Below are 26,718 nucleotides of genomic sequence, written 5' to 3'. Positions count from 1 at the left end.
GTGTGTGTGTCTAGAGTTCCATCTTAATCTATATCCTTGATTTCTTATTATCATATCTAGATATGAACTTGTGTATTATTTGAGTTGGGCTATATCAGTTCCTAAGCTATTCCAAGTATTTATGCATCTATATAAAAAACTGTATTTTTCACATCCTTTAGACATGTGGTCTTTAAGATATCATGGGAGCAAATTAAAGCCTTCCCATCTCATTTTGGGGAATTTGGTTGCTGACCTATGTATTCTCCCGATCTTGTTTTTATCCTTCACTCTGGGTGTGGACACATTTTCTAGTCTTGGACATATCAGGGTTTTTATGATTTTATCAACATCTTTTCATCCTAAGAGATACGCCACTTGCTAACGAAATATTTTGTATACTGAAATGGGAATTAGCAAATAACTATATTGCCTATTTTCCCGGTGTCATACATTGTGATACATTGTACAAACAGATCTATTTGTTTTGATAGGTTGCCATGGTGATCTTAAAACATCCTTATTTTGAGAGGTTTGTCCAAGTTAGCTTTTTCGTTGGTAAGAGGTTTATCTAATTGTCATTTTTGATCATTTGCCTGATTGCATAGTAAGCGATGAAGACGAGAGCAAAGCTGCTCAACATTTGAAATAAAAAAACGGCATTTCAAAACTTTGAATCAGAAATCTATTTTCATTCCAGGTGAATAGATACGTTGAACTGGGACATAGTCGACATAGACCTATCTTCATAAATAGAAAACTGTTCTTATGAAAATGGATTCTTTGGATTTTAAGTTGTCGCCTGCAAACAAGAAGGTAATGTTCATTATATTAATGTCAAACTTAGACATTGAATTGATCAATGAGGTCAATGATGGGGGCACAAATACTTAGTTTACTTAGTCGAATTCCATCCATTAATGATGCAGCTGAGGCGGTGCCCCACTGTAACCAGACAGCTCTCTCCACTCCCTATACCAGTCTTGAAGGCAGTTTGAGTTGGCGCTGGTGTAGCCTGGTGTTGGTGGCTGATCAGGGATCTCAGACTCAGTCAGCCATACATCAAAATGCATCTTAAAAGTGTCAGGTGATACGCCCAACATATTGCGCAGTCTCGGTGGGATGCTGTTAAAAAGTCTGGGTCCAGTGTAGATGAAACTGTGGTGAGTCAGTCTTGAGTCTCTGTGTTGACCAATGTGTGCTTCTGATATAGCACAATCTCCCTCTTCTTTTGTGATTAGTATTCCTGATGTTTGTGTTAGGTACCAAATTTTCAAGAGTTTTCCAGACACATATGACAATGTAATACTCTCTGCACCTCTGAAGTGAGTAAAGTTTGAGTGCTTGCAATCTCTCCCAGTAGTTGAAATGCTGTACCCCCCAGTTCTCTGTGGGTATTCCAGTTCAGTTATTTCAGATGCTTTGTGGGGAGACCAAAGCTGGCAGCAGTATTCCAGGTGTGGTAGGACCAGGGACTTCTACAAAGTTTTCATACAGTCCTGGCTATGAGTTTGGAAATTCCTGAGAATCTGTCCAGCTAGTTGTCTTGCTTTTAGTGTTATTTGGGTGATGTGGTGAGAAAAGCTGGCATCATTATTCATGTATACTCTTAAATCTTTTACCACCTCTTTGGCAATAATTTCCTGTTGGTGACAGCTGTAGCTGTCACCAACAGGAAATTATTGCCTTCTTTATTGGGATATGTGGTAATCCTGCAAGAGGGATGTAATAATCATTGGTATAAATGGGAAAGTTTGCAAGCACAAATTTTAACTTTTTGGTAAATTTTTAGAAGTTTACATTTATGTGATATAGCATTAGGAAATTAAGTATTAATTTGGAAAATACAATACATCAAAGTAATATGTTTTTCCTGGCAGAAATCAATAACAGAAAAAGTTGTTGAAAGTGATGTACTAACAAATGGAGCTGTGGGGGCTGCTTGAGATGCCATCTTTGTTTTGATTGATATGGAGGTCAAAGAAATAAAAGTATGATAAATTCATCTGTTTTAACCTAACTTAACCAACCCAACCTACTTACCTAATCAAATTTACCTAACCTAACCTAACCTGCATTTAGTAATGCAGTACCTGTAATTCTAGAGGTGATTAGGGTTATCATCATCATTGTCTTTAACCTCCAAATCTATCAAAACAAATATGGCATCTCAAGGAGTTGCCACAACTCCATTCATTTCTGTATTGCTTTTAGCAATGTTTTCTGTAATTGATTTCCACCAAGAAAAATATTACATTGATGTATTATAATTTACAAGATTATAATTTAATTTTCTAATGCTATATTAGGTGGGTGTGCATTTCTGAAAAAAAAAAAAAAATAGCAACTTTTGTCTTGTGTTTTTGGGAATGGATGCTAAGAGAAAATTGTAGGAAGGAGTGATTGTGCCAACAGCACTGTATGGGGCAAAAATATGGAACATAATAGAGGAAGAGAAGAGGAGTTTGAATGTGTTTGAGATGAGGTGTCTGAGAAGTATAATAGGGGTTACTATGCTGGATAGAGTGAGAAATGAGGAGATGAGGAGGAGAATGGGGGTGGAAAGGGAGTTGGAAGATAGGGTTGATGAAAGAGTATTGGGATGGTTTGGACACATGGAAAGAATGAGTGAAGAAAGACAAGTAAAAGAGGTGTGGAAGGAGTGAACATGAGGGGTCAACCTAGGATGAAATGGATGGATGGGGTGAAAGGGGCCTTGGGGAAGAGGGGAATGTCTGTTGAGGAAGGACGGGAGAGTACAGAAGACAGAGGTGAATGGAGAATGGTTGTATATGGATGATGTGATGCATGAGGTGGAATGGGTGGGGGGATGGGCATTGAGGGAGTATGTATGAGAAATAATTTGATGCAGCCCGAAGGGAATTCTCCCCATCTTCTCCTTTTCTGCATGAGGGGATGGAGAGGGGGGTCGCCAATTTAATGAAGCGGCCTTGCTGTGGATGTGCTATGTCTTGTGACACTGCTTTTAACCCAGGGCAGTGGGTGAGATGCAGGGATGACCCATCATCCAGGAGGTGCCAAGTAAGAGGGTGGAGGGGAGTGGAATGTAATAAGGATGGAATGAGTGGGAGTGGTTTTCATATCTTTATTTTACAAAATTTCGAAAGAAAGTCAAGCATAAGTACACATGGGAGAGGGTGGTGGATGGAAGGGTGGTAGATAGTGTTAATGGATTATGTAGTGGTAGATAGGAGTATAATAGGAAGATTTAAGGATGTACATGTTCTAAGGGGAGAGAGTGGGGGAATATCGGATAATTTTTTGGTGGGAGGTAAGTTGAGACTGGAGGATAGATGGAGAAATAGGAAAAGGACAAAAGGTAGGGAAGTGCTTAGAGTGAACTCTTTAAATGAAAAGGAAAAGGAAGAGTACAAGAAGAAGCTGAGAGTGAAGGATAGAGTAGTACTAGGAGTGGAGGAGGAATGGGGATGGTTCAAGGAGGGAGTCACAAAGTGTGCAAAGATGGTGTGTGGAACAAGAAGGATGGGAGGAAATAGAAGGAAGGGTAGTGAATGGTGGGATGAGGAAACAAAGAAGGTTCTAGAAGAGAAGAAGCGAGCTTTCACAGATTGGTTACAAAATAGGAGTAGGGGGTCATATGAGAGGTACAAAGAAAAGAGAAGTAAAGCACAAGGTAAAGGAGGCAAAGAGGAGAGCAGATGTGAAATGGGGTAAGAGTATGACAGAAAATTTTGAAAATAATAAAAAGATGTTTTGGAAAGAAATTAAGAGAGGAAGAAGAGGCAAATCAAGTAGAGAAGAAAAGGTAAAAGGTGCAGATGGAGAGATGATAATGGAAGAGAAGGCAGTAAGAGGAAGATGGGCAGAGTATTTTAGGGAGTTGGTAAATGTGAAGGAGGATAGGGAGGGAAAGATAGTTGCAGTGGGAAGTATTAAGAAAATGATTGTGATGAGTGAGGAAAATGGAGGAGAAATAAGGAAGAATGAAATGAAGACAGTTGTTAAGATGATGAGAGCAGGTAAGGCACCTGGTCTGGATGGATGCCATGCAGAATGTCTAAAAAAAGAAGGTACAGTGATGGTGGACTGGTTGGTGAGGTTATTTAATGTTTGTTGGAGAGAGGGTAGAGTGCCAGAGGACTGGAGGAGTGCCTGTATAGTTCCACTTTACAAGGGAAAAGGGGACAAGTGTGAGTGTTGTAGTTTCAGAGGGATTAGCTTGTTAAGTGTAGTTGGGAAGGCTTATGAGATGATCTTGAGTGAGAGAATTAGGAGAAGAACAGGAGTAATTGGTGAGGAACAGTGTGGATTTAGGACAGGTAGAGGTTGCATAGATCATATTTTTGTGGTAAGACAGATATGTGAGAAAGCTATAGGAAAAGGTAAGGATTTTTTTTGGCTTTTATGGATCTGGAAAAGGCTTATGACAGGGTAGACAGGAAGGCACTGTGGGAGGTTTTGTAGATATACGGGATAGGAGGAAAGCTTCTAGGAGCTGTCAGGAGTATTTACGAGAGTAGTAGAGCATGTGTCAGGATTAGAAATGGAGCGAGTAAGTGGTTTGAGGTAAAGGTGGGACTTCATCAGGGATGTGTTATGTCGCCCTGGATGTTCAACTTATATATGGATGGGGAAGTGCGAGAGATAAATGGGTGGTGGGTCAGGGATTGGAGACTGTTAAAGAAAATGAAGAAAAGTGGAAGGTGAGCCAGCTGTTGTTTGTGGATGATGCTGCACCTACAAAGGATTACAAAGGCGGAGGATGCCGACAGGAGACCTTTTGGTCCATATCAAGGTTGGATGTGAAAAAAAATAAATGAATAAATAAAAACTATAATAATGTAAATAACAAATAAAATACATAAATACATGCATAGGTATAGTTAGATAATAAACAAACAGGTAAATAGTAAGTAATGATAAATTGACATATAACTAATAATAAATGAGAATCAAACAGACAAATGATAAAACAAAAACAAATAATATAAAATAGATTATAATCATTACAGCATCTTGCTTAGGTGTTTATCTAAATGATTCTTAAAGCTTCGAACTGAACTACATTGCACTGCCTCTGCAGGAAGTTTATTCCATTCATTAACTACACGGTTGGTGAAGTTGTTTCTACCCACTTCCAAATTAAATTTATTTCCGGACAGTTTGAGACCATTGTTTCTTGTCAGAGGAGGGATTGAGGAAGTTGGTGACAGAGTTTGGGAGAGTGTGTGAAAGAAGGAAGTTGAAGATAAATGTGGGTAAATGTAAGGTCACCCCCCAGTGTAAAGGGGAAAAAAGCCTTTGGTATATGTATGTATGTATGTAAAGGTAAGGTGATGAGATGCACAAGGGGTGAAAGTGGCAGCAGACTGGAAGGGAGCATTAAAGGAGAGCGACTGGAGGAAGTGGTTAGTTTTAGATACTTGGGTGCGAATGTGGCAGGAAAGGGAGGAGTGGAGGTGGGGGTAGAATGTAGATTAAGAGAAGCGAGTAAATACCTTGGTGGATTAAAAATTGTAATGAGAAATGGACATTTGGGAATGGATGGTAAGAGGAGATTGTATGAAGAAGTGATTGTGCCAACAGCACTGTATTGGGCAGAAACATGGAACATAAGAGAGGAAGAGAGGAGTTTGAATGTGTTTGAGATGAGGTGTCTGAGAAGTATGATGGGGGTTACTAGGCTAGATAGAGTGAGAAATGAGGAGGTGAGGAGGGGAACGGGAGTGGTAAGGGAGCTGGGAGATACGGTGGATGAAAGAGTATTAGGATGGTTTGGACACATGGAAAGAATGAGTGAAAAAAGACTAGTTAAAGAGGTATGGAAGGCAGATGTGGAGGGAGTGAACATGAGGGGTCGACCTAGGATGAGATGGAAGGAAGGACGGGAGAGGACAGAAGGCAGGGGTGAATGGTGAATGGGGAATGGTTGTATATGGATGATGTGATGCACGTGGTGGAATGGGCGGGGGGATGGGGGTTGAGGGAGTATGTATGAGAAATAATTTGATGCAGCCCGAAGGGAATTCTCCCCATCTTCTTTTCTGCATGAGGGGATGAAGAGGGAGGGTTGCCGATTCTATGAAGCGGCCTTGCTGTGGATGTGCTATGTCTTGTGACACTGCTTCTGACCAGGGGCAGTGGACAAGATGCAGGAATGACCCATCATCCAGGAGGTGCCAAGATAAGAGGGAAGGTAGAGGGTGGAGGGGAGTGGAGTATATTAGGGATGGAATGGGTGGGAATGGTTTTTATGTCTTTGTTTTGTGGCTACCTCCCTTGTAAGGGGGAAAAAGCCTTTGGTATATTATGTAATATTTATTTTTCTAATGCTATATCGCATAGGTGTCCACAACTAAAATAATACCGATAAAATAATATATGATACTCATCTTCCTCATCTCTCCATCATCTTTGCTACTCACACCACACCTCAACCCCTTCTGCACCTTAGTCTCATCCAGTCTACTCCCTTCCAAAGGAAGGATATAATATTTGCAATTCAGTATTGCATTATATATTTCAAAGTTTTACATTCCTGTTTTTATCTAATCCTAAATACATATATAAATATAGAATGTTTTGTTATAATGTTTTTTCCAATATTTGGTGTGGTTACTGTAGAGGAGAGGAGGAGGGGTAAGGGAAGAGGAGGAATGGGAGGAGGGGGAGACAAAGAAGAGAAGGGGGTGGAGGGAGGGAGGAGTGGGGAATTTTTGTTTCTATATAATGGGATACTGGAGGTCATATTACATTGGATGTTAATGACTGGAGCTTTGTCTCTAATATGAAAGGCTTCGAGCAATTGTAGCCTCCTAGGGTCATCACTCGTTCCAATAATTTTTATGGAATTAATCAATTCATCCATGCGGAGTGCAGCGTTGTTAAAAATTTGATGGTCTTCTTTGATTGCTCCCTCTTGTAGATGTAATGATAAGTGACGGCTGACTTTGAATCTAGTAAAACTGATGTAGGTATGGTTAAGAGGCTTACAATCCTCTGAAGAGCAAGTATATTGGTACACAACATTGGTTCTAGATATGAAGTCTGATCCCCTAGAAGAGTTGTTCATCATGATCATAGAGGAAGTTCTGGGAATTTTGTAGTAAATGAGAACTCTGATTTTGTTGTTCTCGCTTGTAGGGAGGCAATTCCTTTGGATGATATCTTTAATTACTTTTTCATCTTTTTTGCAATTATTAGTAAAGGTGTTTCAGTAATATATGTTGATGTAGTTATGATTTTGTGATGCTTTGATTGTGTGATATGATTCTAGCATATTGTTGATAATAGAATCAAAGTCAGTTTTAGAGTACCCATTGTTTGTGAGGATTTGTCTATCCAGCATAGTAACCCCCATCATACTTCTCAGACACCTCATCTCAAACATATTCAAACTCCCATTTCCCAACTCCCTTTCCATCCCTGTTCTCCTCCTCACCTCCTCATTTCTCACTCTAGCCTAGTAACCCCTATCATACTTCTCAGACATTTCATCTCAAACACATTCAAACTCCTTCTCTCTTCCTCTCTTATGTTCTGTGTTTCTACCCTGTACAGTGCTGTCGGCACAATCACTCCTTCATATAACCTCTTAACATCCATTCCCAGATATTTATTTCTCATTACACTCTTTAATCCACCAAGGCATTTACTCGCTTCTCTCAATCTACATTCTACCTCCACCCCCACTTCTCCCTTTCCTGCCACATTCGCACCCAAATATCTAAAACTATCCACTTCCTCTAGTCTCCCTTAATGCTCACTTCCAACCTGCTGTCACTCTCTCTCCTTGTAGATCTCATCACTTTACTTTTACCCACATTTATCTTCAGCTTCCTTTCACACACCTCAAACTCTGTGACTAACTTCCTCAATCCCTCCTCTGATCCTGCCACAAGTGCAGTGTCATCAGCAAACAACAACTGGCTTATTTCCCACTTTTCTCCATTTTTTTAACCCCTTCGATACAATGACACCTACGTAGGTGTCATGAGGAGCAAGTGGGTATGTGAGGATGCCAATGTTGGCGTCTTGATTATATAAATTGTAGTTGTACCTGCGTGACCCCCATACTCTGTAAACTGGCTTCATTATATTTTCTATGGTTATCAAAATTCACAGGTGAAAGAGAACGAGCAATACAGCGGTAACTTTATTTTTTATAATGCGAGTATTATGATGCAACATCGCACGTCTGGCAGCTAATGCTGCCCGCAAGATTTTGGCCCGGAGTGAAGGGGTTAACCATCTCCAACCCGTGACCCACTACCCTTGCATTCACCTCTTGTACCACCCCATCCATGTATAGATTGAACAGCCAGGGCAACATAACACATCCCTGATGAAGTCCCACCTTTACCTGAAACCATTCACTCTCTCCATTTATAATCCTAACAAGCTCTACTACTCTTGTAAAAACTCTTGACTGCTCTTAACAGCTTTCCTCCTATCCCATATATCTGCAGTACCTCCCACAGTGCTTTCTTGTCTATCCTCACTCATCAATCTCATTTTCTTAGCACTTCCCACTACAACTACCTTTCCCTCCCTATCCTCCTTCACATTTAGCAACTCCTTAAAATACTCTGCCCACCTTCCTCTCACTGCCTTCTCTTCCATTATCATCTCTCCATCTGAACCTTTTACTTATTCTTCTCTACTTCATTCACCTCCTCTTCCTCTTTTAATTTCTTTCCAAAAACATCTTTTCATTGTTTTCAAAATTTTCTGTCATACTCCTACCCTATTTCACATCTGCTCTCCTCTTTGCTTCCTTTATCTTATGCTTAACTTCCCTTCTCTTTACTTTGTACCTCTCATACGATTCCCTCGTCCTAATTTGTAGCCAATCTGTGAAAGCCTGCTTCTCTTCTACACCCTTCTTTGCTTCCTCATTCCACCACTCACTACCCTTCCTTCTATATCCTCCCGTCCTCCTTGTTCCACACACCATCCTTGCACACCTTATGACTCCCTATTTAGACAAGGACGATCATGCGTCACAAACTTAATGTGTTTCTATTCAAGGCTAATAGATGTAATACAAGAAAGAGATGGATGGGCTGATTGTGCATTTCTAGACCTGAAAAAAGCTTTTGATAAGGTACCATATAAGAAATTGCCAAAGAAATTAGAAACTGCAGGAGGAATACAGGGCAAACTGCTGAAGTGGATGAAAGACTTCTTGCATGAAAGAAAAATGAGAGTGGTGATAAGAGACAAACACTCTAATTGGGATGGAGTGATTAGTGGAGTTCCACAAGGAACAGTTCTGGCCCCAATAATGTTTGCTATATATATTAATGATATGGATAAAGGAATTGAAAGTTATATGAGCTTCTTTACGGATGATGCAAAATTGTTGAAAAAGGTGAACACTGTAGAAGATGGTGAGTCACTACAGAGTGATCTAAATAAAGTATGGGAATGGAGTAGGAAGTGGGAGATGCAATTCAATATTAAAAAGTATAGTATAATGGAATTTGGAAAAAGCAAAAAAAAAAAAAAAAAAAAAAAAAAAAGTGGGATCAAATTGGGAGAGGAAGAAATTAAAAAAGTAGAAAATGAGAAGAACCTGGGAGTCATTATTATGAATAATATGTCCCCTGAGAAACATATTGCAGTAGCATCATCTAAACTCGTTACTAAAAACACACGAAACAAATGAATGACGCTTTCGGACGTAGAGAGTGCGTGGATGACAGCCCGGCGTGAGCGGGTCGGATCGGTCAGTTGAGTACAGTCAGTTACTACTAGCACGCCAGTTGGGTAGCACTCACCGACTAGAACTGATCGGTAGCAGTATATCGCCAATCTTAAGAACTTATACTTAACTACTTAAACTTTGACACATAAGACGCCGGTAAGACAATCCGGAGACAGGTACGTAAGACATTGTTGACGATTATGACTAAACAGACTTACACTTTTGCGTACCGGCTTTCCGCGATTGCTCCTACTGGCCCCTACCTCTTCTATGGGACCTGTGCCTACCGTAAGTAATTGGTAACTATCATTAATATATATTTCCTAATCCTATTCATTATATGCGGGTACGATCCTGCACATATAAACAAAGTGGCATTTACATACCTGGATGAAGAAATGGTGAAGAAAATACTGGTCATTTTGATAAGACCAAGACTGGAGTATGCAGCAATGACGTGGTCACCAGGTACAAAAAAATGTATAACAAAACTTGAAAGAATACAAAGAGCAATTACGAAATTGGCACCAACATTCTCAGAACTATCATATGAAGAGAGGCTAGCAAAACTTGAGCTACAGACATTAGAGCAAAGAAGAGAGAAAGGAGACTTGATAACTATTTATAGAATCATTAAAGGCATTGAAACTATTGATAGAGAGAATCTAATAAAATGGGATAGTAGAGATACAAGAGGACACAGAAAGAAAATCAAGAAAGACAACTATAGAAGAGACCTAAAAAAGAACAGCTTTCCCCACAGGGTAGACATTTGGAACAAGTTAGATGAGAATGCAGTGTGTGCAAAAACGATACACAAATTTAAAAACAGTCTAGATAGAACGAGATATGAATATGGGACACCATGAGCATAGCTCCCCTACCTGTAAAATACAACTAGGTAAATACACATTGCAGTAACTCTAGGATGAAGGGTTGCCCTTGCCCTTCATCACACTGTTTAGGTTAAAGGGATTGTACTGATACAGTTCTTCCACAGCAGAGCCCAACAACTGGAGCTGGTTTACCCTCATAACTTAATTGTATATCAACACCCCCTACTCATCCAATAAAAAATATTTATGATGCAGATAAGAAAAACATTCCTTTAGACTGCATCATACTAGTCCATCATAACACTTAATTTCTGAAGACAAGAAGCAATATTTGTGTTCTTTTGAATACTAATAATGTCTCTTGAGGAGTACTGTATTTCTAATATTGACTTTTCTGAAAATGATTCTCTAGAAAAAAATATATATCAGTATGAAATTATGTATCAAAGCCTGTGATGACACAGAAGTCTTTCCAGACTTCACCATCTCATAAAGGAAGAAGGCCAGCTACAGGTTCAGGTCCTGATTCTTTTTGCAATGATGAGGAACAAATTCTCTCCCCCCCAAAATCTGAATTATCATCAGAAAAACAGGTAAAATATTGAAGTGTGTAGAATAGGTTAGTATATTTTCCAGCACTTTTTTTTTTTTTGTGTGTTTGACTTTTCCAGTTGTGATTTTTTTCTGTTTCACCTGTTATGGACTTGCCATAAGAGATATCAACTACTCTTGAGTATCTCACTAAGTTTGATTATACAGTAATTTGCATGGATACTGTAGTTGATTGTTCTATATTTCAGTTTCTACCAGAGTGATTTTTATTGCCATATAGCATATTCATACTGAAAGTGTACTCGTGAGAAGTTACATGACTGATGAATCGTCCATGTAAACATGTGTGAAATTTGTAGGACGGTAGTGAAAACTTGCATAGTTTTGGAATTGTATATAAAAGTATACATGACCTGGGTTTTATATATGGAATGATTTGTTGAGACAAATGAATATTTTAAAAATGTTTACTTTTTATACTATACAACAGGACTAATGATAGATGTATTTATTTAATTGTATTACCTAGTTGTATTATACGGGAAGGGAGCTATGCTCATAGTGACCCGTCTTTGTATCTTTCAGCATCAAGTTTGTTCTTAAATTCTTGAATAGTATTTACACACACTGTTGCCTTATCTAATATATTCCAGGTATCCACCACTCTGTGTGGGAAGCTATTCTTTTTCAGATCTCTTGTATAATTATCCTTTTTGAGTTTCTTTTCATGTCATGTTTTTCTATTGTCCCACTTTAATAAATCATCTCTATCTAGGATTTCCATTCCTTTCATGATTCTATAAATAGTTTAGATCTCCTCTTTCCCTTCTTTGTTCCAGAGTTGGTAGTTCCAATTTGGACAATCTTTGTTCGTATGTCAATTTGGAGAGTGTTGGTGCCATCTTTGTTGTTGCTCTTTGTATTCTTTCTCATTTCTTTATATTGTTTTTAGTACTCGGTGTCCATAGTGTTACAGCATGCTCCAATTTTGGTCATATCAATGTAACTAATATTTTCTCGACCATTTCCTCATCCAAATAGTCAAAGACCACTTTCATCGACCTTAGTAGGTTGAAGGTTTCTCTGAATATTTTATTAATATGTTTGTCCAGTGACAAGTCTTTGCTGATTATTACTCCTAGGTCCCTTTCCGAGCTCACTTTTTTTTACTTTTTTACCAATTTTATAATTTCTCACTATTCTATTTTTACTTTTTCCAAACTCCATTATACTACACTTCTTGATGTGAAAGTTCACTTCCTACTCTTGACTCCATTTCCAGATTTTATCTAGGTCTATCTGTAGTGATTCACAATCTTCCTCTGTACTTTCTTTAGTATTTTTGCGTCATCTGCAAAGTTCATATAACATTCCACACCAGATCCATAAAAGCCCAAAAAACATCCTTACCTTTTCCTATAGCTTTCTCACATATCTGCCTTACCACAAAAATCTGATCTACACATCCCCTACCTGTCCTAAAACCACACTGTTCCTCACCAATCACTCCCTCTGTTCCTCTCCTAATCCTCTCAATCAAGACCCTCCCATAAGCCTTCCCAACTACACTCAACAAACTGATCCCTCTGTAACTACTACATTCACACTTGTCCCCCTTTCCTTTGTAAAGCGGAACTATACAGGCACTCCTCCAGTCCTCTGGCACTCTACCCTCTCTTAAACAAACATTAAATAACCTCACCAGCCAGTCCACCATAACTGTACCTCCTTTCTTCAGACATTCTGTATGGCATCCATCCAACCCAGGTGCTTTACCTGCTCTCTTCATCTTAACAGCTACTTTCACTTCATCCTTCCCTATTTCTCCTCCATTTTCCTCACTCATCACTCTCATTTTCTTAGCGCTTCCCACTGTAACTACCTTTCCCTCCCTATCCTCCTTCACATTTAGCAACTCCCTAAAATACTCTGCCCACCTTCCTCTCACTGCCTTCTCTTCCATTATCATCTCTCCATCTACACCTTTTACCGTTTCTTCTATACTTGATTCGCCTCCTCTTCCTCTTTTAACTTCCTTCCAAAACATCTTTTTATTACTTTCAAAATTTTCTGTCATACTCTTTCCCCATTTCACATCTGCTCTCCTCTTTGCTTCCTTTATCTTATGCTTAACTTCCTTTCTCTTTACTTTGTACCTCTTATACGATTCCCTCGTCCTAATTTGTAGCCAATCTATGAATGCCTTCTTCTTCTCTTCTACACCCTTCTTTGCTTCCTCATCCCACCACTCACTACCCTTCTTTCTATATCCTCCCACCCTCCTTGTTCCACACACCATCTTTGCACACCTTATGACTCCCTCTTTGAACCATCCCCATTCCTCCTCCACTCCTAGTTCTACTCTATCCTTTACTCTCTCCCACTCCTCTCTCAACTTCTTCTTATACTCATTCTCCTTTTTTCCTTCATTTAAGCTGTTCACTCTAAGTACCTCATTACCTTCTGCCCTTTTCCTCTTTCTCCACCTATTCTCCACTCTCAATTTACCTTCCACCAGGAAATGATCTGATATTCCCCCACTCTCTCCCCTTAGAACATGTACATCCTTAACTCTTCCTACCATACTCCTAGTCACCACTATATAGTCCATTAACCTCTTCAGTACGGGCCAAAATCTTGCGGGCAGCATTAGCTGCCAGACATATGATGTGTCGTAATAATACTCGCATGATAAAATATGGTCACCGCTTATATCAGTCGTTCTCTCTTTCACCCGTGAATTTTGATAACCATAGAAAATGTGATGAAGACAGTTTAGAGAATATATCATTACGCAGGGGCAACTACAATAAATATAATCAAGATGCCGATATGGCAGCCTCGCGTATCCACTTGCTCCTCATGCCTCCTACGTATGCGGCACTGTATGGAAGGGGTTAACCCTCTATCTGCCACCCTTCCATCCACCACCCTCTTCCATGTGTATTTATGCTTGACTTTCTTCTTTAACACTGTATTTGCTATCATCAACTCTCTTTCAAGACACATCTCCACCATCAACTCTCCACTAAGATTTTTGCCTCAAACTCCATACTTTCCAATCACTCCATCAATTGGTTCATTTCCTACCCTAGCATTTAGGTCTCCCAATACAACTACATTGACATTTCTCTCTAATCCCTCTATGCACTCATTTATATCTACCCAGAATGCCTCCCTTTCCTCTACGTTCTTCTCGCTACCAGGCCCATACGCACTTACAAAAACCCACATCTCCTTTCCCAGCTTCACCTTCATCCACATCAACCTTGATGACACCTCCTTCCACTCCACTACCCGCTTACTTATCTCTTCACTTACTAGTATAGCCACCCCTTTTCTCTCCCTCGTCCCCTCTTCACTTCTGAGTACCTCCCAGCTACACTCCCAAACTCACAGTTGCCCTTTCCTTTCATTTTAGTTTCACTCAAAGCCAGTACATCCATCTTTCTTCTCACAAACATACTGCCTATCTCTTCCCTTTTACTCTCATCTGTACCACATCCATGCACATTAAAAGACCCAAACCTTGCCTTAAATCAAGGCAAAATTACCTTACCTAACAAAGGGATTAAAGGAATTACAAAGGAGGAGCATGCTGACAGGAGACTGTTTGGTCCATAACTAGGTCAGATGCCAAAAAAATGATAATGATAAATAAACAAATAAAAACGATAACAATATAAATAATAATAAACAAAATAAATAAATGTATAGGTATAGTCAAATAATAAACAAACAGGAAAATAATAAATAATACTAAATTGACAGATAAATGGTAAATGAAAATCAAACAAATAATAATAAACAAAAAAATAATAACAAACAAATAGATAAAATAAATGGCAGGCATTACATCATCTTGCTTAGGTGTTTATCTAAACGAATCTTAAAACTTTGAACTGAACTATATTAGACTGCCTCAGTAGGAAGTTTATTCCATTCATTAACTACACAGTTAGCAAAGTTGTTTCTAGCCACTTCCAATTTAAAAATTATAATATGAATAATAATAAATAAAATAAATGTATAGGTATAGTTAAATAATAGACAAACAGGAAAATAATAAATAATACTAAATTGACAGATAAATAATAAATGAAAATCAAGCAAATAATAGTAAACAAATAATAACAAACAAATGAATAAAATAAATGGCAGTCATTACAGTATCTTGCTTAGATGTTTATCTAAATAATTTTAAAGCTTCGAACTGAACTACATTGGACTGCCTCTGCAGGAAATTTATTCCATTCATTAACTACATGGGTGGTGAAGTTGTTTCTACCCACTTCCAAATTAAATCTATTTCCTGACAGTTTGAGGCCATTATTGGATTCTCATTTAGCGTGAATATTTTGATACTTTTGATCTCAATTCCTTTTAGAATCTTAAAGACTTGTATCAAGACACCTGAGTCTACGCTTTTTTAGGGAAAACAGATTCACATGTTTTAGTCAATTTTCATATGATTTATTTTTTATATTTGGAATAACTTTTATGACTTGCCATTGTACATTTTTCAGTCTGTCAATGTCTTTAATGAGATTCAGTGACCAAATGTGGACAAACTAATGATTTATATAGCATGTTAATGAGTGATGGACTTTTGAAGTAAAAAGAGAGTGCAATCAGTCCTAGAATCTTATTTGCTTTCTCAGAGGCTGAAATACACTGCTTAGATGATTTAAGATCGTTACTGATAATTACGCTGAGATCTTTTTCACTATCCACTTTTATTAATGAATTTCCAAATAACTTATAATCGTACTGCTATTTTTATGTATGTGCATAACCTTGCATTTACTTTGTTAAATTTCATTAGCCACTTTTCAGACCATTGTTGTAGTTTATCTAAATCTTCTTGAATATCTAATTGGTTTAAGTGATCCTTTGCCATTCTGCACAGTTTTGTATCATCAGCAAATTTGGAGACAATAGATTTTAGTCTGTGGTCTATATAATTTAGATATGAATAGAAGTGGCCAAAGAACAGAACCCTGAGGAACTCCACTCATAAAATTTTTCCATCAAGAAGTTTTGCCATTTAAAATAACTCAGTTTTTGATCATTCAACCAATCACTAGTCCAACTGAATAGGCTACCACTTATTCCGTGTGAAGCCAATTTAGTAAGTAGTCTTTCATGGGGGATGGTATCAAAAGCTTTTGCAAAGTCTAGATATATTAAATCTGTATTGTTTCTTTTGTCATAATTCGAGATGACTGTTGTAGAATTCGAGTAAGCCATGCAAAAACGTTTCTATCTGAATCCATGCTGGCTATCATTTATCTGTTACTTTCTAATTGAAGTTCGATAGTATCTCTGATGACAATTTCCATAATTTTTCCTACGATTGAAGTCAAGCTTAGAGGCATGTAGTTATTTGATTTCTTTTTGTCACCTTTTTTGAATATGGGAGTAACGTTAGCTAGCTTCCATTCTCTTGGGATATATAAAAAATTTAACCTCTAAATTCAAAGCCATCCCCCACAAATTAATTTTTACCATATAACTAGTTGTTCCAATAGCAGGATTTTGATTAGCATGGTTGTGGTCATCCACCAAATAACCACACTATTTGCGACCATACTGTATTTCTAAAAAATGCCAAAAATGCCTGAATCTTAAAATATGCCAAACTCAAATTTTGAATGCCAGAATCTTAAAATATGTCAAACTCAAATTTTGAATGCCAGACAAATAAAATTGCCAGATTTTAGTTATTTGGCATTTAAAATGCCAACCTGACAACCCTGTTATGTACAAAAACAGTTTAAGCACCAGCACCACCTGGCGGCATGGGCAATTTAAACATTTAAAGTTATTTTTTACTATGATTTTGGCTGGTGAAAATTTTTCCATTGTTTTGAGTGTGCCACAGTTCAGAATGCTGGGTAAACGGGTTTCTTCTGTATAGATGATTGTAATGTAATTTGTTTTCTTTATGTAAGTGGATTGTTACTATTTCTGGTGTCTGTTAGCATTTGTTTAGAGTCTTTTATTTAATTAGATTAAAGAATAATGTTGTGTATTAGTCTTATGATTCCACCTTTGTTTTAAGTTTTGTCTTCCCAGACTGTGGTGTATTCTATGAATTTGGATACTGTGTATTGAGAGTTTTTTCTTTGTGTTGGTGCCATGTATAGGTTGTGTTTATGCAGGAATTGAAATGGCATAATGTGTTTGTGATACTGTTGATGTTTACTTGTAGTATGGTTAAAGTATTTTTTTGTGTTGGAATGCTTTTAGGAATGCACATAGATATGTGATGGCTGCAGCTCCAACTCTGTGTATTGACTTAAGTAGGTGAGAAAGTGCATGTGATTTGAATACAGTAATATGTTAATGTACATACACTTGTGTTGTTATATATATTATTTGAATTGCTGTGTGTTTTATATTCTGTAAGTTCCTGTAGCTTAGAATAACTTATTAGCTTCTTTGCTACTGTTATACACATTACAGAATTTGTTCTGGCTACACCAGATGATTTATTTATCTGAGGGCAGGGCCTTGTACTGATGAGATTAATACTCATTTAATTATTTAATTCCTTTGCTATAATGATGCACTCTGTAGATTTTGCTGCCTATACCAGGTAATTTTATTCACCTGTGAGTGGGGTCCTTATATTAAAGAGGTTAAGATTATATGTATATATGAATATTAGAATAAAAGCACCAAACCTTGTGAAAAGTATTACCGGTACTATTAATTTTGCTAGTGCAGAAATATAAGAAAAAAATAAAGAGTAAGTTAACTTGAGCTCTAAGGGTAGCATCTATATGCCTATAGGTTGAATGTATCTGACACATATGAAGATAAATGACACTGATTAATTTTTTAAGTATCCCATAGCTGAAATTTTTTTATCAATATGTTTTGTTCATTTGAAAAGGTGAAAATTTTATAACCTAGTGGACCATAAACAGATATGTGTGTTGGAAATATATTTTTTTTCTCTATCAAAATAGTTGGAGAAAGTAGGATGAGCAATATCACAGGTGAAAGCTAATGTAGAACATAACACAAATGTTTATTTAGATGGGAAAGAAAAGGAAAGAAAAAGTGAAACCTTTGTATAATTTTAACAATATTTTAATATTTTTATTAATTATTTATTTATTTATTTATTTATTTATTTATTTATTTTTTTTTTGCTACATTGAAGAGTGCAATAATACTGTTGTGATTATTCCATGCAGGGCAGGCTGCCCTCTGGAGGTCCACCACTGGGGAGGAGGGCTGGTGGCTGGGCAAACTCTGCCAGGGGTCCGTAAGTAATTATTTGTTCTTCTGTTGTTTTGGCCTTTATATTTTGAGTATTCATATAAATATTAAGAATTATTTGTATTTTGTGTTCAGGCTGAAACAGGGTAAATAATATTGTTTGAAGGAATAGAATGATTTGTTTTCTGTTCCACTGAGCATTGTGATGGACCAGTAAGATGCACATTAGAGAGAATTATCTCTCTGTAACCCATCTTCAAAATATGTCAACACCCAAATCTCAATCTGAAGTGCAGCCCTAAGGGCTAATACTTGGTCTGCAGACTGGGTCCATGATCTCTAGTAATTTCAACTATATATATATATATATATATATATATATATATATATATATATATATATATATATATATATATATATATATATATATATATATATATATATATGTAGACATACGAGGTTGAAAGATAAAGAAGATTCAATATTGCTTATTTTATTGCATGTGTATTCTATACAGTGCACAGTCTTCTTGCCTTCATTGCTGATGTACAGATAAAAGATCAAGGTGAGTTACTAGACTTGAAGAACAGCTTCATTATGGCCTTGGGACAGAGCTTCACCTTTGAAAAAGCTAACAATGGTCATCTCCCTTTCCTCAAAATCCTTGTTACAGAACAACAAGCCAGTTTCTTGACTGCAGTTTACACAAAAACCATAAACCCAGGGCTTTGCCTGAATGGAAGAAGTGAGTGCCCTATTAACTACCTGCATTCCACCATTAGTGCCTTCATTAAGTGAGCCCTCACACACTGCTCCACATGAAAGACTACACACCAAGAAATGGTAAGGCTCACACAAGTACTGGTTAACAATGGATATACTAATGCAGAAATAAACAGCACAATACAAATTCTGGATAGATGATACACCAAATAAGATAGCATGACACCAAAGGATAAAGACTCCATCACAATATAGCACAAGAACCACATGTCTACAGAACACAAGACTGATGAAAAAATACCCAGAGAGATCATTTACAAAAACATGAAGGCCACAGACCCTGAAAAACACATCCAACTCATCATAAACTAAAAAATCAAGAGAACAGCCCAAAAACAGCCCAACTGAATATGCAACCAACCCAACATCATCTGAGTACCATTACAGGAAGACCACAGATCCATTAAGTTACACTCCACCACTTCACACAACCAAACATCATAAAGAGAAAATCTAGACATCACAACAGTCATCAACAAGGAATCAGATCCCAATTGACTACTCTTCCTGGGAGCCATATACAAGCCAACCAACCTAGAATCAACATCCAGGTCAAGGATCTGCAGGCTTTGCTTTCCATAAAATGAATGGACCCAGGCAAATCAAACATGTACTCTGGGAGAGGTCATTCCTTGTAGTGACAACACACATAAATTGGTGCTCCTGAGAAATAAGTTTATTACGAAACGTTGCAACAGTGCTTCAGTTATAGAATACTTTGAGTGTTATATATGGGAAGGGGAGTGCTTGTGGATACCCTAAATGTTTAATCATAATGTAAAAAGTGTGAAATTGAAGTAAAATGGAGGAAATTGTTGACAGGTCAGAAGATTCCCAAGATGGCCATTCATTACAGTCAAATGTAAACAGATACACAGAGTTGGCTACTGGTACAAGAGCAAAGCAGAATATAAATCTAGATTTTAGATCACCAAGAGGTACAAAAGGTTTCTATTTGACAATGGCAATGAAAGTAGTTTTTTGCGATTCGGTGGGTACGAAAAACTCTCTTTAGTAGAATTATAGACATAGGGATATGAGAAATATGAACAATGCATGGAAGCAAGAAACAAGCAATCTATGGAAGATGAATAAAGACTTAATGAAGTTGCTGACTTAAAAAAACTGAACAATGAAATGAAAGAAGAGACTAGTGTACTAAAAAGAGAACTGGCCAGTGCTGAAAGGTAAAAACAAAAAGTTGAAAAATAATGAAAACACAAATAATGAGACCATAAGAAATGAGGTGGATGAAAAGATTAAAGCAATGACCATGAAAGCAGGAAAAAGTATAGGAGAAAATTAATTACAGCAACTTAGGAATAATTGGAAAAAAGACCAGGAAGAAGATAAGGTAATTTTCATAGAAATAGTTCATCAACAGATGCAGGAGAAGGCTGAAGGTGCAGTTATTAAGGTAATTAAACAAAAAGAAAACCTAGTAAGAGATACAATAGACACAAAAAAAAAAAAAAAAAAAAATGCATAATGATTTATGGTGTAAAGGAAAAACATATCTGAAATTGGTTCTTGAGAGAAAAAGAGAACAAAGAATTGGCAAAAAAAAATGTTCTGAAAGTAGTACAGGATAATGAGCAAGAAATAGACAAGGAAATAGAGGAAGTGCACAGAATGGGTATGTAGGAAGTAAATGTTGACCATTTAAGATTAAATTAAGGTCACAAATGGCAGTGGAAGAAAACTTATTAAGAACAGGAAAATTAGCAAAAAGTGAACATTAACAAATGAAACTAAAGAAAAATGTGAGAAAAGAACAGAGACTGAGAAAATGCAGTTCTATTGGAGAGTGTTAGACATGGAACTGAAAAAATGGTATACTAAAAAAAAAGAAAAAATGTTCAGAGAACAACATGGAGGGTGTAGTGAATTAAAATTGGAATATACTAATATAAATGGATTGATCTCAGGATTGAACAAACTTAACAAAACCTATCAGAAGCTAAACCAGACATAATGGGAATTGTGGAGACAAAATTAAGAGTTCCACTAGTACCAGTGTTGGACATGGATTATATAATAACTGGCATAGAAATAAAGAGAAACAGGGTGGAGGAGTCATATTTCTGGTTAAGAAAAAACTAAATGTGACAAAAGTTACATATGGAATGAACAGGGTAGAGATGTTCACAGTAAAAGTTGAAAACAATGACATGAAAACAGAAAATTTGAAGTGATTCATGTGTCCCCAAAAATAGGGTCTTGGAGAAAGATTACTTCAAAATGTTAGATGATACGAAATCTTCATTAAACAAGATGCTGATGGACGGAAGTAACACAACACTCATGAGTGATTTTGATTGCAAAGAAATATGTAGGGAAGAGATGACAGTGAAAGGTGGAGATGATCAGTGGGAAAATATATTACTTGACATGACCATAGAACATAAAGTGACACAGTGGGTAAGGGAAAATGCTAGATTTAGAAATAATGAAGAATCTTCGAGACTAGATTTAATATTTACATCAGAACCTGAAATAGTAGACAAAATTTAATACAAGACACCAATTGCGAAGTGACCACATACTATTTGAGTTAGAATAAGAGGAGGAAGTATATATAAAGAGAAATGAGAAACACAGAAAAGGTAGACTGATGTATGGGAAAATGGACTGAGAAACTTGAAAAATAAATTTTTTAAAGCAAGCTGGGAAAAATTCTACAAAGAAGAATCACAAGTGGAAGAAAAATTAATGATTTTGATGAAGATACAAAGAAGGAGTGGAGAAATATGTACCAAAGCAAAAACAATGAAGGGTGTACATTAAGTGCTGGTTTAATAGAAGGTGCAGCGAAGCGAAAGATAGAAGAGACCAAGCTTGGAAGAGATGGAGAAAAGGAAACCTAGAAAGTGGCAATTATATGTTAATCAAAGAAATATGTAAAAATATGCAGGGAAGAAAATGTATCTATGAGTAAGATATTAGAAAAATAAAAGGATCAGCCAAAGCTATTCTATAGATATGTTAATAGGAAACTGAAAAATAAATAGGAAACAGTGAAGCTACACCAAGGGAAAACAGAATACACAGAAGATACCGAAATGGTTGAAGTTGTGTGCAAACACTTCATTACAAAATGGCATCAGCGGGTTGAAGGGAGAGAAGTGAAATCCCCCCATGAAGAAAATAATGGATCGAATAATGAACCTCGATGTCAGAAAATCACACGGCCTGGATGGAGTGGCAAATGGGTTATTAAAAGAATGTAAAGAAGAACTAGCAGACAAGATGTACAACATAATAAGTTGCTCATTCAAAGAAGGAAAAATGCCAGACTGGAAAAATGCTGATATTGTACCAATTTATAAAGGATGAAATAAGGAAGGCCCAACAAATTACAGACTGGTAATAGGCAAAAAAGGAGAAAGGAAAAAATTAAAAATAACATATACCAACATAGACTGCATGATTTCAGGACTAAATGAATTAAAGGACTATCTGGCAGCAGAGAAACCAGACATAATGGGAATCATGGTGATGAAATTAAAAAATCCTCCACTTCCAAACACTGTTCAATTTATACATGGATGGGGCGGTGTGGGAAATAAAAACAAGGTAATGGGCCAGGGATTGGAGATGGTTTAAAGAAAATGGAGAAAAATGAGAGATAAGCCAGTTGTTGTTTGTTGATGACACTGCTCTTGTAGCAGGATTAGAGGAGGGATTAAGGAAGACAGTGACAGAATTTGGGAAGGTATATGAAAGAAGTTAAAGATAAATGTGGGTAAAAATAAGGTGATGAGATGTACAAGGATGGCAGCAAATTTCAAGTGAGTATTAAAGGAAACTGGATGAAATGGATAGCTTTAGATACTTGGGTGCAAATGTGGTAGGATAGGGAGGAATGGAGGTGGAGTTAGAATGTAGATTGAGAGAAGCAGGTGTAAATGCCTTGGGGGGATTTAAAAAATGTAATGAGAAATAGACATTTGAGGAATGGATACTAAGAGGAGATTGTATGAAGGAGTGATTGTGCCAACAGCACAGTATGGTGCAGAAACATGGACCATAAGAGAGGAAGAGTTTAAATGTGTTTGAGATTAAATGCCTGAGAAGTATGGTTGGGGCTACTAAGTTGGATAGAGTGAGAAACAAGGAGAGGAGAGCGGAGATGGAAAGGGAGTTGGGAGATAGGGTTGATGAAAGAGTATTGGGATGGTTTGGACACATGGAAAGAACAAGTGAAGAAAGATTAATAAAAGAGGTGTGGAAGACAGAGGTGGAAGGGGTGAACATGAGGGGGCAACCAAGGATGAGATGGATGGATGGGGTAAAAGGGGCATTTGGAAATAGGGGAATCTGTTGAGGAATGTAAAGGTGAGAGAAGATAGGGTGTGAATGGAGAATGGTTGTGTATGGATGATGGTGTGATACATGGAAGGGTGTGCGTGGGGGATGGGGGAAAGGGAGTATGTGTGAATAATATTTTGACACACCCCGAAGGGATTTCTCCGTGTCTCCTGTTTTTCTGCATGAGGAGATGGAGAAGGGGGTTGCCAATTAATTGAAGTGGCCTTGCTGTGGATGTGCTGTGTCTTGCTACATTGCTTCTGACCCAGGGCATTGGGCAAGATGACCCATCATCCAGGAAGAGCCAAGATAAGAGGGAGGGAGGGTGGTGAATGGGAGTGGAGTATGTGGGAATGAAATGGGTGGCAGTGGATTTATACCTTTCATTTTGGCTATCTCCCTTGTAAGAGGGAAAAAGCTTTTGGTATATGTATGTATTGTAATAGTTATGTATTTACATTATTCCAAAAGTTTATACATCTGTATGGAAATATATGGTTATGTTCCTCAAGCACCTTGTCTTTTTTATGTTTTTCCTTGATTTCTTTTGACTCTTGTAATATAGGTATTTTTCCTATCAATTTTGTCCACTAATTTATTATTCTGAGTATAGCAGTCATGTCACCTTTTCTTGTTTCTTTTGAAGAGATATCCAGTTATTCTAACTTTCTGTATATGTAATGTTCATAAAAGAATTACATGTGGTTTAGTCACAGGAGTGTTAGTAAGGTTTCTTTAGTACTGACTGTAGGAAACTGGAACAATACCTTGATGTGGAAATACATGTGTATTTAAAGATTTTGTACTCAAAAGTTGGTCATAAGTATATGATAGCCATATAAAAAATTTAGTGTACAAATATCTCATCATTTTCAGAAGTGACTTTGGACCACCTCCTGAAGATAAAAGATTCAACCGTGATTCTGATTCTGATTCAGGTAAGTGTTAAGGAAGGAAAATTTTGTTCTGAGATTTAGGTGGAAGATAATATGAATTAGTACAGTATGTCAATATATATTTCTTTTGTCTATCTATACACCAAAGGCTGCTTCCCCATTATAAGGTAGGTAGCCACCCATCCCACTCCCATTCATCACCCACCTGTTAACCTTTTATCTCAGCTCCTCATGGATGAAAGGTCATCCCTGTCTCCAGCCCACTGACCAAATCAGAAGCAGTGAAGCAAGACACAGCTTATCAACAGCAGGGCCCCACTGCTTTGTTTACATGGTGTCCCTCCCTCCTCATCCCTTCATGTAAAAATAGAGAAAATGAGGAGAAAGCCCTTTGGGTCATTTCTTTTGTAACTGGTACATATGATGACCTCAATTCCTCTTATATAGCCAATTCATAACAGACACCTACAACAAAGGCCCACTTACACCACACCTCCCATCCCAGCACCTCTTTCTCCCTATCCCTCTTTCTCTATCCATGTCTATTTTTTTTAACTCTATGTCTTGCTCTCTCTTTCTATGTTTTTCTCTCTCAAAGAGGTGAACTTTTTCCTACCTACTATGAATCCCATTTCAGGGACTTGCACTCTCTGCCTTGTCTCCCACTTAAGAAGTGGGAAGCAAGATTTTAAAATGGGATTGGAAAGCAAGTTGAAAGAATCCAACTGCAGCCTCACTGCCTCCTTGTGGTGCTCCTAGGTTGAATCCTGTCTGGGAATATATGCAAGGATTGAGGAAGTAGCTGAGATTAATCACTTCGGTACGATGATGCCTACGTTGGCATCATGAGGTGCAAGTGGGTACATGAGGATGCCAGCATCGCCATCTTGATTATATTTTTGTTGTTGTTGTTGTACATGAGTTACCCCTGGATTCTGTGAACTAGTTTGATCATGTTTTCTGTGTTTATTATTACAGCAGTGACTTTGTATTTTATAATGCGGGCTGTGTGTTGCATCGTACACTTGGTAACCGATGATGCATGTGAGAATTTGACTTGTACTGAAGTGGTTAACAATATAATCAGTTACCATCAAACTTCTCCACTATCCATAACTTCATTCTCTTAACTAACAACCGAAATCCTCTGGCAATCATCTGTGAAGATGGAGGCTGTAGATGGTGATCACTAGAAACCCTTAACCTGTTCACTCCGGGGCACATTGCACGTCTGGCAGCATTAGCTGCCCGACTTGCGATGATGCGTCATAATAATCGCATTATAAAAAATAAAGTCAGTGCTCAATCGTTCGTTCTCTTTCACACGTGTATTTTGATAATCATAGAAAATTGATGAAGCCAGTTTAGAGAGAATCGAAATTACGTAGGTACGACTACAATAAATATAATCAAGATGGCGACGTCGGCATCATCGAGTACCCACTTACTCCTCATGCCGCCTACGTAGGCGTCACCATATGGAAGTGGTTAATGCCAACCCACATGTCAAGTGGTGTAGTGCCCAGTGGTTGCCTTGTGGTGGGACAAAGAAGCAACACAGCCTGTCAGTTGTCAACATGAATTAGCAGATCTATTTAACCCATTCAACTCCGATGACAAGATGTCTTGTCATTTGGTCAAATAAAACAAAAAATCATAATAAAACAACAAAATGTTTGATGATCAAACAGCACCAGAAAAATATGACGTCGTCAGTCCTCCTCCAGGAGGACTGACGACGTCATATTTTTCTGGTGCTGTTTGATCATCAAACATTTTGTTGTTTTATTATGATTTTTTGTTTTATTTGACCAAATGACAAGACATCTTGTCATCGGAGTTGAATGGGTTAAGATCTCCTTTGGTCACTCCACATGGGGAAGGAGCTAGAAAAGATTTCTTAAACATATCTTCTTTAAACCTAATCAGGATGGAAGGCACCCATTGCAAGATAACCCAAATGCAGCATCAGTATTAATGATATCCAAGCAGCAACGATATGGAAGAAACAATGGCCCTTAAAAAATTAAGGTTCCTCTGTTGTATTCCTGCCCTGCCCCAAAACACTTCCCCCCTGTGAGTGTAGCAGAACCCCCCTTCAACTTGAGAAAAATCTACAACAGTACCTCAGAGCAATAGTTGCTGCTTTCTGATCAGGTAGTTCAAGGAGATCTAAGAACATGAAATGGGGATCACCTTCCTTATCACTTTCACATTTCAAGTAAACTAACTGAAAGATTTTCTTTTTCATATTAATAGCTATGCAATTAATTATCTGATTAGTACGAAAGTGAGAATGGAATCCAGTTCCAATGTCAACACCATTTTGCTTTTGTAGTTCTAATAAGCCAAAGTGATCAGAGTATGGTTTGTCATTCTGAGCTAAATAATATGCAGAACAAAATATGGAACAAGCTGTCTTGAGATGCAAAGCATT

General features: G+C 37.5%; 1 protein-coding gene across 3 annotated transcripts in view; it reads left to right on the top strand.

Moving 5' to 3' along the window:
• The first annotated feature begins 370 nt into the window (after positions 1–370).
• Positions 371–26,718, top strand: part of IFT43 (intraflagellar transport 43) — a 47,201-nt gene continuing 20,853 nt past the window's right edge. Inside the window, exons 1-4 of one of the 3 annotated variants that reach the window (XM_076207144.1) lie at positions 371–511; positions 680–795; positions 18,267–18,337; positions 24,262–24,323. In XM_076207144.1, the coding sequence (XP_076063259.1) occupies positions 748–795; positions 18,267–18,337; positions 24,262–24,323 (181 nt within the window). In that variant the 5' untranslated portion in view covers positions 371–511; positions 680–747. Of the gene's footprint in view, positions 538–679; positions 796–18,266; positions 18,338–24,261; positions 24,324–26,718 lie in introns of all 3 variants that reach the window. The other 2 variants (XM_076207143.1, XM_076207145.1) reach the window with 2 other exon arrangements.

Source organism: Oratosquilla oratoria, chromosome 23 (genome assembly GCF_046742065.1).
Source record: "Oratosquilla oratoria isolate Oo_2021 chromosome 23, ASM4674206v1, whole genome shotgun sequence".
NCBI classification, from domain to species: domain Eukaryota; kingdom Metazoa; phylum Arthropoda; class Malacostraca; order Stomatopoda; family Squillidae; genus Oratosquilla; species Oratosquilla oratoria.
Note: the sequence above shows the minus strand (reverse complement) of the source record. Positions and strands in the feature narration are given on the sequence as shown.